The 15,772-nt window shown below is 37.0% G+C and overlaps 1 protein-coding gene and 1 long non-coding RNA gene across 2 annotated transcripts; one reads left to right on the top strand and one right to left on the bottom strand.

Annotated features, from left to right (window-relative positions):
- The first annotated feature begins 9,734 nt into the window (after positions 1-9,734).
- On the top strand, positions 9,735-11,414 carry LOC114269950 (short chain aldehyde dehydrogenase 1). The gene is made up of 2 exons (XM_028211330.2): positions 9,735-10,299; positions 10,562-11,414. The coding sequence occupies exons 1-2, from the start codon at positions 10,250-10,252 to the stop codon at positions 11,304-11,306; spliced, it is 795 nt and encodes a 264-aa protein (XP_028067131.1). The 5' UTR covers positions 9,735-10,249; the 3' UTR covers positions 11,307-11,414.
- A 1,427-nt stretch (positions 11,415-12,841) lies between these two features.
- LOC145822502 (uncharacterized) lies at positions 12,842-14,781 on the bottom strand. The gene is made up of 2 exons (XR_014363824.1): positions 14,651-14,781; positions 12,842-13,188 (listed from the first exon to the last, which is right to left on the bottom strand). It is a non-coding gene; the product is annotated as an uncharacterized LOC145822502 (long non-coding RNA).
- Positions 14,782-15,772: the final 991 nt, after the last annotated feature.

Below are 15,772 nucleotides of genomic sequence, written 5' to 3'. Positions count from 1 at the left end.
ATGAGCTTTCTGGATGCATACAGGGGGTACCATCAGATAGCCATGTACCCCCCATATGAAGAGAAGACTGCGTTTATCACCCCAAAAGGTTTGTACTGCTACAGAGTGATGCTTTTTGGGTTGAAAAATACAGGAGCAACTTACCAAAGACTGGTAACCAAGATGTTTAAACACCTGATTAGCAGAACGGTGGAAGTTTACACCGATGACATGGTCGTGAAGATCAAAGAACCTAAAGGTCATCTGGCCGACCTGAAAGCAATCTTTGACATCCTTAAAACATATCGGCTCTGACTCAATGCAACAAAGTGTGCATTTGGAGTGGGATCTGGTAAGTTTTTGGGATACCTAGTGACTAGAAGGGGCATTGAGGCCAGCCCAGATCAGATTAAGGCCATTTTGGAATTGAAGAGCCTGACGTCTGCAAAACAGGTACACATATTGACTGGAATGGCCACAGCCCTGAATAGATTCATAAGTAAAAGCTCAGACAAATGCAAACATTTCTTCAATTTAGTGAAGAAAGCCACAGATTTTTTATAGACAAAAGAATGTGAGGTTGCCGTGGCCGACTTGAAGTAGTATCTGACCACAGCTCCAGTTCTTTCAAATCCAGAACTTGGGGAGGAGTTGTTTTTGTGCTTAGCAGTCTCAGAACACGCAGTAAGCTCAGTGGTTATCTGAGAAGAAAAAGGGGAGCAAAGGGCTGTTTACTATGTAAGCAAAACCCTGGCCGATGGAGAAACAAGGTATTTACCCTTAGAAAAATTGGCACTGGTTTTAGTAATGGCTTCAAAGAAACTGAACCACTACTTCCAGGCCCATAAAATTGTAGTGCTAACTGAACACCCCTTGAAGTCCTTACTGTAACAAGGAGACCTAACAGGAAGAATAGCCAGATGGGCAGTGGCCTTGGGATAGTATGACTTGGAGTACAGACCCAGAACAGCAATTAAAGGCCAAGTTTTGGCCAACTTCGTGGCCGAGTTCACACCAAAATCCATCGTACATCGGGCTCCGTTGAGCCGAGGTGAACGATGTCTAGGCAAGCAAGGAGAAGCCCAGCCAAATGTAACAGAACAAAGGAAAATGAAAAAACTCAGACCCTGCAGCATTTACATCGGTGACTCCTTTCGACTGTTTGTCGATGGGAGCTCAAACCGGCAAGGAGCGACGGCAGGAGTAGTACTAGTATCTCCAGATGGAGAGATATTGGAACAGTCTATCCGATTGGGGTTCAAGGCCTCAAATAATGAAGCAGAATATGAAGCATTGATTGCAGGACTAAAGCTGGCGGTAGCAGTAGAAACAGATGAAGTAATAGTCTTCTGTGACTCCCAGCTCATAGTCAACCAGACAACAGGCGAGTTTGCAGCCCGAGATGAAAGGATGTCAGCCTACGTAAAGGAAGTCAACAGGTTAGTAGCCTTATTTCAGAATTGCCGACTACTTCAGGTTAGCCAAGATGATAACAGTAACGCCGATGCACTGTCCAATTTGGCCAGTGCGAGACAACCTAGAAAAGCAAGGACGATAATGGTCGAATACCTGTCGGGCCCGAGCATTGAACCACCGATCGCAGAGCACGAAGCAATGTGTATAGATATGGGACCAAGCTGGATGGATGCAATTGTAGCATTCTTAAAAGAAGAGAAGCTGCCAGATGACCACAAAGAGGCGCACAAGATCAGATTGAAGTCGACAAGATTCAGTCTGACAGCAGAAAGACATCTCTACAGAAGATCCTTCACTCGACCCCTTTTGAGGTGTGTACATCATTCACAAGTTGAAGATTTTTTATATGAAATACATGAAGGAATTTGTGGCAGCCATGCTGGGGGCAGATCACTAGCTCATAGGGCCATCACCCAGGGATATTGGTGGCCCTACATGCAGAAGGACACAGAGGCCTATGTCAAGAAGTGTGAAAAATGCCAAAGGTTTGCACCACTGATACACCAACCAGCAGCAGACCTGGACCCAGTATCCAGTCCTTGGCCGTTTGCCCAATGGGGCATGGATCTTGTTAGGCAACTGCCCCAAGCAACTGGACAAAGGAAGTACTTGCCGGTTGCAACAGGTTACTTCACCAAATGGATAGAAGCTGAGTCCCTGACCAAGATCTGAGATGTGGACGTGAAGAACTTCATATGGAGAAATATCATTACCAGATTTGGGATTCCAAGAGCAATAGTTGCTGACAATGGAACACAATTTGATAGCAAGCTAATCAAAAGCTTTTGTGCAAAATTCAAGATCAAGAATTATTTTTCAACCCCAAGCTTTCCTCAAAGCAATGGACAAGCAAAAGCATCCAACAAAGTGATACCGGATGGAATAAAGAAAAGGCTGCAAGCAGCGAAAGGAAAATGGGTGGATGAACTGCCAAGTGTACTCTGGGCATATCGGACTACGTCGAGAAGATCAACAGGGGAATCCCCCTTTGCCATGGCTTATGGCACAGAAGCTGTCATTCCACTGGAGGTTGGCATCCCAGGGGTCAGAACCCAGGGAGTAGAGAATGGGACTAATGATGTACTCTTAGCCCGAGATCTGGATCTACTAGAAGAAAGAAGGGAAAGGGCTGCAATTCAATTAGCAGCATACCAACAGCAGCTTGCCAGGGCTTGCAATAAAAAAGTTAACCCAAAGGAGTTTCAAGTCAACGACCTAGTCTTGAGAAAAGTCGTCGGCAACAAGAAGGATCCCAGGGAGGGCAAGCTTGGCCCAAACTGGGAAGGACCCTACAGAATCACTTCGGTATTGGGTAACGGGGTATATCGGCTTGAAGATAATGAGGGCAAAGAGTTGCCAAGACTCTGGAATACTTGTAATCTGAAGTTTTTCTATCATTAGATTTTCTTTGTTTTTGCCGACGTAATGAATAAAATTTTAGCAGAATTCTTCTATATTTATGACTGATAAAGATACTTGCCGATGTTTCAAAAATACATAATGAGAACCCCAGTGAAACTTAGGTTCACATTAGGGGGCAGAGAGAAGAGGAATGATGTTTAACACTTGTTGAAACTTGTGAAAAGTTTACAAGTTGAAGTTAAACCGAAATGATGTTTAACACTTGTTGAAACTTGAGAAAAGTTTACAAGTTGAAGTTAAACCGAGATGATGTTTAACACTTGTTGAAACTTGTGAAAAGTTTACAAGTTGAAGTTAAACCGAAATGATATTTAACACTTGCTGAAACTTGTGAAAAGTTTACAAGTTAAAGTTAAACCGAGATGATATTTAACACTTGTTGAAACTTGTGAAAATTTACAAGTTGAAGTTAAACGGAAATGATGTTTAACACTTTTTGAAACTTGTGAAAAGTTTACAAGTTGAAGTTAAAACCGAGATGATATTTAACACTTATTGAAACTTGTGAAAAGTTTACAAGTTGAAGTTAAACCGAGATGATGTTTAACACTTGTTGAAACTTGAGAAAAGTTTACAAGTTGAAGACCAAGGGAGTATTAAGCTAAGTACTTATGTACTTGCCGATGTAAACTAAGGTGTTTCACCCCGAGAATGTTGCACAAAACTACGATGCATCTTGAAGACACAAAATTATTCTAAGTATGAAAGTCATACAAGAAGCAAAAAAATGAGGACAAACATACAAACATTCAAGAAAGAAGGAAGTTGTATTCACTAAAAGGCACGTCGGCCATATGAAGAGCTTACATTGTCTTAAAAACAAAGAAATACAAAGTGTAAAAAACAAAGGAAAAAGACATCAAAACTAAGATTACTCAGCATCATCAGTAGGCTGGGTCTGGATCTCGGAGGACTGTTGAGAAGACATCTCGGCAGCCTTCTCAGCCGCAAGCTCAGCGTCAATTTCTTGAAAGGTTTCGTCAAGGCTCTTGTCGGTAAGGGTCAGGTCGGCTGATGCCTTCTCAGCTGTGGCATCTTTGGGAACCTCCTCAACCTCCTCATCTTGAGTCAAGTCCAGGACTTGCTCATTCAGAGAAGGGGACTTGGCCCCAGTAGCGTCTTTTGACTTCCTCACCAAAACCTCCTCCTCGGATTCAGAGTCGTCGTCAGATTGAGTTGGAGTTTGAGGGAATAGAAGAGGAATGACATCGGCGTTCCTGAGGGGCGAGTCCTCGGGGACTTCAAGCTTTTTTAGGAGAGACATCCAACCAAGGGTGAAACCCTTGTTGCATGCCTGCTTCACTTGCTTTTCATAGTCCGCCGTGACATCGGCTACCCCTTCGTTATAGCCCTTCTCATCGGCAGCCTTGACTTCGGCCTTTTTGGTAGCCAGGGCGTCTTGAAGCTCCCTTTGGGCCTTGGCCATCTTGTCATCGGCCTCTTTCAGCTGGGCTTGAAAGACTTTGTTTATCGCCTCAGCAGCACCAACCTTTTCTTTGGCATCGTCCTTGGCTTTGATAGCGACCTCGGCCTGATCCTCCAAAGTCTTCATCTTTGACTGCAGATTTTTGTTAGTCTTTTGCAGACTGGAGATCTCCCTCTTCTTCTTGGCCAGCCTCTCCCGGTTCTGGAAAGATTGTACTGAGAAAGAATGAGCATGCTGGATGGCCTGAAAGTAAACAGAAGTTATTAGAAAATATTGTAAGTATGTAAATGAAGAGAAAGAAAGAAAAAATTCCCAATAAAGAGACTTACCTGAACAGAGTGTTGGAGCATCAGAGCATAGTTCTCATACTCGCTCAGCTCGGCGTTCTTGTCGAGATCGCTGGAAAGAAACAGAGTAGTACTAAGGGCAACGTCGACATTAATGTCGTCGGCACTGTCGCTAACCATAACTGGCTTATCCTCCAATGTGATTCGGGGGGCCTAGGGGGCATTGTGCTTTCGAGACCCCGATGTGGTTACAAAAGATGACCTCGGCTTTTTTGATTGTGGGGATTCAAATGGTTGGGCCTCGGCTGACCTCTTTTCAGCAGCAGATGTGGTTTTCTCATTCTCAGCCAATTTCAAAATTGGTAAGGTGTCCTCAGTATCAACCTGAGTCACCTTTGCCTTTGGCTGAGCCTTTTTTATTCTTTTTTGCTTTGGTGGAGGTTGGGTTTGCTGAACGTCAACGTTAGAAGGGATGCTTGCTAAGAGGTCTTTTACGACAGCTTTTTGGCGGCCCATTTTAACAGCACAAACAGTTCGTCGCCGACGTTGTCACTGAGATGGTGGGATCAGGTATGGAGCCGAGGTTGACGGCTGGTTAGCAAGATCAGAGGTTGATCCTTGGTCTGTCCGAGATGTGGACGCGACTTGTGGAGTTGTGGCAGAAGGTAGAGAAAGACTTTTCTTCTTCTTTTTGGGACGTCGGTAAGAGCCGACTTGTAAGTGGGGATGAAGTTGAGAAGCAGAAGGGCCTTTCGCTTGTGGACTGGCAAATTCAGTAGTTTCTTCAAGTCTTTGCTGGGAAAGAAAGACTGACGGAAGCCCTTTGGTGGCTGAGGGAGAACTGCAAAAAAGAAAAAAGCGTAGACATTAGAGCAGAATGTTGAAAACTTTATGCAAGAAAGCAAGAAAATTTGTGAATGGTGGCCCTTACCAGCTCCTTCCCCGTAAACTGTTCGACTTAGGGGATAAAGATGGAGGTCATCGTTTGGCTAAAACTCCCAGTTACCCGAAACGATGAAGTAATCATCCCCCGCTCCTTTGTTGGAGTCAGGGAGATCGGCAACGATTTTGTATTCCGTGGACCTCGGCTTGAGGTAATAGATGTGGCATTTTTCTGATTTCAAGCGACACATGGTATAACAGTACTGGAAATCGACAAGAGTAATCCTAGCATTCTCTTGTTTGGCTAAGGCTATGGTACCATTAATAACTCGGTACAAATTGATTGCAAGTTGCATTGGGTTCAACCTATAGAAATAGAGGATTTCATGAAAAAAATGGTCAAGTGGAAACCTAAGTCCACACTCAATAAACGCTACTACTGGGAAAGGCATGAGGTTTACATCGGGCATGATAGAGTCGTCATCCCCAGCCAACCTCAGATGGACGTTGACAGGGATGGAAAACTCTCGCCTAAAGTATTCTAATTTTGTCGGGGTGTCTACTCTATGCTTCCACATACCCATGATATCGGTTTAACTGAAGGGGTTGGATTTCACAAAGGTGTTTTAAAAGGGTTATTGGGACCTCGGCAAAAACCAAAATTATGTGCTGGGTAAGAATTTGTGAAAATAGTTTCAGTTTTTCCTAAAAATCAAGAGTTCTACAAACAAATCCTAAACCTAGATCTATGGAAACGAAGATTGAAGGCACAAATCTAGAAAACAGAAAAGCAAGAATGCACTTTAGAATCAAGAACAGAGATGGACTATCAAGAACATTGTAAATACGAAGGGCATAAGGCCAAGAATAGTGGCAGAAATCAACAGGAGTGTGAACAATGTATATTCAAGAAGATGATTTTGGTAAAAACAGAAACATGAAACAAACATGTTCAAATATATGGTGGAATACAAGATGCAAGATGAAATATCAAACATATGAACAAGGTTGCAAAGACAGCAGGTAAAACAATAAAGTTCAGTAAGGTAACAAGAAACTGAAACCAGGCGAAATAGTGGCTTACCAGAAAGAGGGAAGTCGGAATGGGGATTGCCGAAGTCTGACGACGGTTGCGAAGGTGGAAGATCGGTGAAAACGGCGCCGGAAGAGGTGAACAACAGCGATGGCAGAGCTTTAGAAGCTTGAACAATGGAGGGTTTGGAAGAAAAGCTAGAGAGAGAAAGCTTTAGAGACGATAGAGAAAAGTGAGAAAATAAGGAAAGGGGGAAAAAAAGTTTTTGTTAAAACTTGAAACGGCGGCAGAACGGAATTAATGCGCCTAAAACAACGTGAGCATCAGACGGCGCATGCATGCGCGAGACGATTTAGAAGCATGTACCAAGTACGATCCAGTAAGAGAAGGACACGTGACTGAAACGGTTGAATTGTGATGCATGACAGCTCATACGCGTGAAGAAGTTCTTGGAATTCTTGATGGTTAAGAAGACATGTCGGCCAATAGTGATGAGCTCGGCTTAAGCCGATGTACTGGCAGGAAGTACCGCTATAGGTTTTATTACCTCAGAATGTCGAGGTAATAGAACCAAGGGAGTAGTTGTGGGGATATATTTTATGAGTCCCAACACGTGGCCAAGGTGACGCTGACATGTTAGCCGAGGTACCACGTGTCCAGGTTATGACGCTGAGGTTATCTCGGTTAGGCCGAGGTTATCTGCGAAGATACCGGAATCCGAGATAAGCGAATAAGGCACAAGAAGTCCTAGAATGAGGAAGGACTTTAGCATGGATACGAATAACACTCTTACGGAGTTTATCTTTATCTCTTGGAGAGTCCAGGATGAGCACTGAGCAAGAGTCCAATGAAACTAGGCTTCTAGTGGGACTAGAATTGAGTTAACTATAAAAGAGAGGCACCCTCGATGGGTCTAAGGTACGCAATTTATATTCTGAACAGTGACTTTAGCACTATCGATTATCTTTGAGAGATATACTGACTTGATCGTCGGAGTGCCCCATGTGCCATCTATTCTGCCAGTTCTCTTCAGCTGATTACTGAGTTGGCAGTGTGGTCAGAAAATCACTCACACAGTTATATGAATTGAGAAAATAAACTAGAAAAGTGTTCAAAATATAATAAAAAAGATTTATTCATATTGTGAACTCACAATTTCAAAAAAAGAAAAAAGAAAAAATTTAGCCTCCGTTTGGGAAGTGGGTTGGCTTTTTGGCTTTTTTGGCTATTTTAGCCTGGGCTTAAAAGCTTGGTTTGGGAAGGGCTTTTTGGCTTTTTGACTTTTTTGAGTTTTTTTGTGAGAGAAGAATGTAATGATTATGGGTTGGATGTGATGTTTTGTTTGTTATGGCTAAAATAGCCTATTTTGTTTTTTGTGGCTAAAATAGCCAAAAAAGCCTCCAACCCACCTTCCCAAACGGTGCCTAAGAGGCCAAGTTTCAATTTTAAATATATACCTTCCATTACAAGTTCGGAACTATTTTGTGGTTTGTTTTATTGTTTGTTTGTTTTTTTATTTATTATTTATTTATTATTTTTCAAACAAGGTGTACAAATCTTATTAGAGGGTTACTAGTCTTTCTGTATAAAAATTTAATAATACTACAAATTGTGAATTTTTTTTCTAAAATTTTATCTCAAATTTGATTGATATACGTAGACCCCATAATACACCAATTAAGGGGTTGTTTGGAATGATCTTAATAAGTGTATTTTTTAATTTTTTATGAAATATGAATTGTGTTTAAAATAATGTGATAGAAAAGTAATGTGACTTAAATAAGATGATGTAATTATGATAGTCACTTTTTAACTTTTTAAAATTATGTCAAACCAAGTTTAAAGTTTAACAACACGTATCCCTTCGTCCTAACTTTAATGACACATTCATGATTAGTGGACTTTACTAAGAATTTCTTGAGTGTTACCCAGAAATTGTAATCTGAGGTTCAAATTCATTTCTTACATGGAGTCATATTTTATCAATTTAGGGCTGGTTTGACAAGTATAAAAAAAAAATTAAAAAGTTATTAAAAAAATTAAAAAGTTATTATTATTCACTCAAAAAATAAAAATAAAAAAATTAATATATAAATATTAAATATAAATCAACTTTTTAGCCCATCAATGTACTGACGTCAGGCCAGCTTCAGTGAAAGGAAAAAAAAAAAATTGCATGTGTACATTCATTAAGTTGGATGGTAAAGTTGGACCCATGGGGGCCACCATAGGTCTCGTTTTGATAATCCAAACCGTTCAAGATGTAGAACTCGTCTATTACTATATGCTTGCAAAAAATCACGTCTATCGGATATCGCTAACTACATGATCAAATTAGTTTTGTATAAAAATTGGATGGTGTTATAGTTAACAGTTGTCAAACAAAACTAACACGATTAGATAGCTATCGATATCCAGTCAACGTGATTTTTTACAAACATATAGTACTCGACGAGTTCTACACATTAACGGTTCCGATTAAAAAAACGGGACCCGTGGTGGGCTCTTATGGGCCGAACAACACTGTCCAATCAAAGCCCGAAAAGGAGGCAATCATTTCCTATGTATTCACCAAGCCGACTGCACTGCCAATCCGTACGGCGTGCTACACTATCTTCTCCTACACACTTATTTATACAATTTTTTAATACACATTTTTTTATAAAAAGTCAACAAATTAACCCAAACATCCATATTTTTTTCTCAACTTTTTAGTCAAAAAAGACAAAAAAATGCACTTATTTAGGACACCCCAAACAAACCCTTAATCTCTACAACACAAACGATGTTTGGTATCATCTATAAAAACTAAAAAGTTAAAAAGTCATTAAAAAAACAAAAAAAATCATACTATTTAAGGCTTTTGGGCGGGAAGTCTGTGGAGTCAAAAAAAAAAAAAAAAAAAAAAAAAAAAAAAAAAAAAAAAAAAGCAATGATAGCAGCTCAGTGCTGCATTGCATTCCCCCCTCCCAAAAAAAGAAAATGTGGCGCAATGTAAGCCACAAATTTCCATTAATTTTTTTTTTTTTTTTTTGAAATGCACAACGTGACAGCTCAGTGCTTTTGCATGGGTCATGGAGGCAATTTGGTAATTTTGATATTTATTATAATATTTTATTACATATTTTTTCATAAAAAGTCAAAAAATAATTCTAAACATACATTTTTTTCTCTATTTTTTAAACTAAAAAGTTAAAAAATGTACTTATATAAATTATCTCAAACAACCACTCACCATCAAAGATTGCTCTTTGGATAGGTTTGGGAAATGACTTTATATTTTGATTATTTGACCAAAAATGAGGTGAAAATTAGTGTTTTGAATTTTTTAAAAAATTTTTACCAAAAAATGTGTAATAAATAAAGAGAATAGAAAGAAATTTATGAATTTTCTGTATGTTATTTTGATTTTTTGATTTTTTGACATTTTTAATGAATTTTTAAAATTTTAATTATATTAACCAATTGCCAAACATGAGACAAGACCCTATATATATAAAGTGATTATCTTGGAACATATTCCACACCATTTATCACTTCACCCTTGTTAAATTATTTTTTAAAATCTTAATAAAAAGTATTAAATCTTACCATTTTAACAAATAAATATTAAATTAAGACACCATATAAATTTGTTTCCAGATCATCACTTAATTTTTCTCTATATATTGGATCCATCCATTGATTGTGTTCTAAATACAGAGTTTCCACACCGCAAGTTCTCTCATTCACTGTAGAAACATCATGTCAAATCTATTGAAAGCCTCTTCCTTGCTGTCTCCAATTGCCAAAAGGTAACCAACCCATCAATGCCTCTCCACAACCAAAAGAAAAATTTCTATCTAGCTATTTGATCTCAACAAACTTAAAATTAAAAAAACAATCTCTTCTTAATGATAAGTGCTATTTTAAATTTGTAGGTAAATTCACTTTTTTATATTTAATGATATAATAATATATTAGAATATCTAAAATAATGTCTTTATAATAATTAATCTTAAAAGTAAATTTAAAAAATAAATTTTTATATCATTTTTTTATCTGATAATTTTGTAGGCTAGAAGGTAAAGTGGCGGTGATAACCGGTGGCGCCAGCGGCATTGGCGAGGCGACCGCCAGGCATTTCGTACGGCACGGCGCCAAGGTCATAATCGCGGACATCCAAAACACCGTCGACCCCTCCACCTCCACCGAATCCATTTCTTTCGTACACTGCGATGTGAGCAACGAGCGTGACGTGGAACAAGCAGTAGACACCGCCATCGCCAAACACGGCAAACTCGACATCATGTTCAGCAATGCCGGGATCAGCGGCAAGTTGGATCCCACAATCAAATCCCTCGATTGCCAAGATCTAAAGCGAGTCTTCGACGTCAACGTCTTCGGTGCTTTCTACTGTGCAAAACATGCCGCCAGAGCAATGATTCCAAACAAAAAAGGCAGCATTGTGTTCACAGCGAGCTCGGTTTCTGCGATATGTGTATTGGCTCCTCACCCTTACACTGTGTCGAAGCACGCCGTGGTTGGGCTGGCGAAAAACTTGTGTGTGGAGCTCGGGAAGGATGGGATAAGAGTGAATTGTATTTCTCCGTACGCTGTGAACACGCCGATTGTGAGGAATGCGATGGGGATGAAGAAGGAGGAGGTGGATGAGCTGTTTTGTGAGTTGGCCAACATGAAAGGAGTGAGATTGGAAGTAGAAGATGTGGCCGAGGCTGTGGTGTATTTGGGGAGCGACGAGTCTAAGTATGTGAGCGGGGTCAACCTGTTGATCGACGGTGGCTACAGTGTTGGAAAATGATGTTTTGGTTTTCAGACTTTTTTGTTTTTTGTTTTTCGTATTTTTTGTTTTCGTTTTTGTTTTTATTGAATGTTTTTTAATATTTTAAGTAATTTTTTTAATTTTTAAGCACATTTGTGATTTTTTTATAAAAACAATTCACTAAATACTAAAATATAAAAAAATATGAAAGCTCAGTATATATATATTTTTTTGTATTTTTGTGTACTTATTAATTTTTTAAAATATTTTTCACAAATATTTTATTATTTAGATACATCTAAGTAAGGTACATCTAAAAAATTAAAAAAATATATTTAAAATTTTAAAAATATTCACTAAAAATAAAAAAAAAATATGAAAAACAAAAAAATCAATTTTCATAAAACTGAACTTAGAAAATTGAAACCAAACATATTAGTTTTTCGACAACTTTAATTCAAAATTAAAGTGGGACCTAACTACCGATTGAGGTGGGTCTGAGTGGTTTTGTATTCTTTTAAGTGAGAAAATTACAATACAAAAATAATGAACCGAAACTATTGAGTTGTGAATGGGAATTGTCTGATAAAGTGGTTATCAATATTGAGTTTTGATTTGGACTTAGGGTTGGTTTGGGATGTTATAAAAAAGTGCACTTTTTGACTTATTGGCTTATATGAGTTGGGTTTGGATTGGATTTGATGTGATGTGTTAGAGAGGTAATGTGATTTAAATAAAATGATGTAACTTAAATAGGATAGTGACTTTTTGACTTTTTGTATTATTTAGTAGACGTCAAACTTGGCCTTAGTCTTGGTTTGGACTAAGCCTAGAATTGTATTTGTACATGTGCTGGGTTTAGTCTTAGACTTAGACTGGACCTAGTCTTGAGCTTTGGACTGAACTGTGCTGAGCTTAGTTTCTGTATGTGTTTGAGATTGGGTTTGGATCGGGTTATGGCTTAACACTCGCATCCATTTTGTAACCCATCTAGTTTAATTCTCAATATATACACATTATGATTTATATAACGGTTTTGGAATTTTGAATCTTTGTAACTCTAACCCTAATAGCTAGAGTTGACGACATTTGATGACCTCATTGATGTTAACTTTCATGGCTAAGGCTCTCCCCTACTAGTATAAATAGAGGCCTTTCTCTTCCAACTTAGTAGGTTGTTTTTAGAGAGGTTTTGTGATGGAAAATGAGATGGTGTTTTGAGATAAAAAGTTAGAGATGATTTTTTACACCAAAGAAAATTTTTCTTATCTTCTTTTGTTAGCCTATTTTTTAGTTCTTATTAGAGAGAGTACATTTATTGTCAAATTCGCCAAAATTATTCAGAAAGTGCTTCTGTATTAGTTAGTTTCAATTGTCTTAAGAGACAGACGTCGGCATACTTCCAGCATCCATCGGGAGGTGGATAATCTGTTTTAAGGAAACTGTTTAGTGCAAGCTTCATGTCATGACCTAAACTCGCCCCTATAGGTTTAGCGCTGTAACCGGCCAGTAATCCGTGATTACCGAAGGCCTGCTTAAAAATAATGACAATGACAATAACACAATAAAAGGGGTTGGCAGAAGCCAATCAATAATAGAATATATTGTCCAATGAGCTGTGCAGCATTAAATGAACAAAACAAACTTCACATACTTGTGATTACACAACCTCTGAAGTCTATAACACAAATGTGTACAAAACAAAACACAAGCTAGGGAATTAAATCCCATTGCCAAAAAAAGTTAACAAATCCCAATAAACATTCTTATCGTTTAAGCATAATGTCAAAAGGGTGAATCTGAATCACCCAATAAGCCCTGACATGCAATAGTTTGGAACCTCGCAAAGAGGCGCAATAGTTTGCTTGATAAAAACAGGTTTCGGATTGACGCCGCTAAGTTTGATCTGGTGCCCAATAACCTACATATATATAATAAATAGTGAGCTAAAGCCTAGTGAATAACATTTGCGTAAAGGGGTTATAAATGATGTCCTCACAATATTTGAAACAATCGATTATCAATAGAACATTTTCTCAATTAATATCTTGTGTTAATCAATCATTCAATCGTTTAATTTAACAATCATTCAGATTCATATAAATCATACGTAGCGCATCCAACAGTAACAATACAATTGGTTTTAAAGACCGAATAATCAATTGATGGCCATCAATAATAGACAATAGTTCCAAGAATTGGAACTGACAGAGATTTCTGTAACAATAACAACCACAATAGTAATAACAATATGTTATGGATGCCACGAGTACAATTCAGAAAATAGGACAATCATTCATCAATAAACATTATCATTTCAGTAAAACAATACATTTTTATCAATCAGAAAGTAATTATAATGGAATATAGTTTTACAACAGTGTTACTCATATTGGGCTCCTGAAAACATGTGCTATTCGTGCGGTGTCCGACCAAAACAAATAAAATCGAGCACAACACAATTACAATCACACTCATATAATTCTATTCAATTCGGTTTCACTCGTTCGGTTCTAATCGCTTATTCGTTCGATTCAATACACTTATGTAATGCAAATGCATGTTTAAGCACATTAAAACCATGCAAAGGAGGCTTGGAGGATGGAGAAAAGAAGCAAAAATGAAACCAAAATTTTTCCTGAAACCACACGTGCGGCAACCCCATTCCGCATGTGCGAAACTCCAAAAATGCAGCCCAAAAATCTGTTTTGTTTTTGGAATCCTTCCATTCAAAATCCAACTTTAATTTTTGTATAATTCAATCCCCAAATCCTCAAAAATAGTTATGAACTTTAATTTGCAATCATCAATTTCAACCATAAATTTATAACAATACTTAATTGTTCAATTTATAACCAAAAATCTTTAAAGTAAATTGTAAAATCTTAAAATGTGTATTCAAGTTATGACTCAAGCTTTTAAATGAGAATTTCTTAGAAATTATTAGAGATCAAGTAAGAATTCATGTATATAAAACAAATTTGTCCATGAGATGATCATATTTCTTGGACTCAAACATTTTCAAGTGTAAAATCACCATTATATATACAAATTATGTTCTTTTCTATGACTTTTGAGATTTCCTTCTTAAAGTTTATAAATCATGCAAGAAAACAGTTGTTTTGTTCATGGATTCTTGAAAACATGATAGGCCTGTAAGGATGATGCAACTTAATAGGTGTTTGAACTAAAATTATGCTATGCATGTTAAACATGATAGTTAATTCTTATACTTCCTTCTTATGAAAACATGTATGTTCTAAGCTCTTAATTTCATGAACAAGACCTCTAATTACTTGTAAATTCAACTCAATTAAACTTGTCCCTTGGAAGATGGTGCGTAGAAAAGTTTTAAGTTCAAGAAACTAGAAGGAAAAATTTACCTCATTTTGATGATTAAAGAGAATTCAAGCTAAATTCATAGCTCTTCCTTTCTTCCTTCCTCTTCTTGTTGAAGTCTCACTCTTAAAGTCTCTCCATTTTTCTCTACGTGTGTATCTCAAGGCTATCAAGGTCCACTAGCTCTCTTATATGTAATTGATGAGTAGGATTTTGTTTTGTTTTTATTTTGAGTTCTCATATTCCTAGCCTTACACATATATTAGGCTTAAATTTAATAGACTAATAAATTAATTTAAATCAAATTCACTCAAATTAAATTACTCATCATCTTATAATCTCAATTACACTATATTAAATTATATAAATGTGAATTAGGCTCTAATTCCTATACAATTATTTAATTCTAACTTGTTGAAATTAGCGAGTCAGGCATGTTTAATTTTCATTCTAACCTATCTGTTCAAACAATACAAGTCAATAAATCTCATAACAATCAATAACACTTAATCACATAATTAACACGTATGAACATAATTATTAGTTCCAATTAAGGCTCAATTCAATCACAGACAATTTCAGTAAACTGAATCAATTTTCAATTAAATTTCCCAAATGGCTCTAAAAATTCCCATAAGCCCATCTATGTACTTAATTTCAATTTGTGCACCCAATAAGATTGTCAATTTCAGTTTCAAAGTTGTAACCTTAATAGGCAATTTTCTAATTTGGACAAATATGCACAAATTAAATTACTAGGCACTCAGTTCAATTAGAATTAACACATAATTAATTAATTAAAATCACGATTAGCAAGTCTGGGTTGTCACATTTCGATTCTCTTCTTTTTTTACCATTTGTTCTTAAATTTTTCAATATTTAGTTTACAAAAATGAGTTCTAATTTTTAGTTATCCATGTCAATAATTTGTTATATTAGTAATATAATCTAATTCATTTCTGTATTTCTAGTTGTGTCGTTTATTCTGTATTTCATCATTTTAATAAAAAATTATTTTGTCATTTCTATTTAATTTATTTTATATATTTTTAATGTATTATTATGAAAAAATACCAACAATCTTAAAACAGATTTTTATAAATAGGTTTTGATAATACAATATAGTTTTTATTATAATTTTATTCTAGTGACTCTTGGAATTAAAA

Source organism: Camellia sinensis, chromosome 3 (genome assembly GCF_055761805.1).
Source record: "Camellia sinensis isolate YWXY chromosome 3, ASM5576180v1, whole genome shotgun sequence".
NCBI classification, from domain to species: Eukaryota; Viridiplantae; Streptophyta; class Magnoliopsida; order Ericales; family Theaceae; genus Camellia; species Camellia sinensis.
This window is presented reverse-complemented; position numbering and strand designations above follow the sequence as displayed.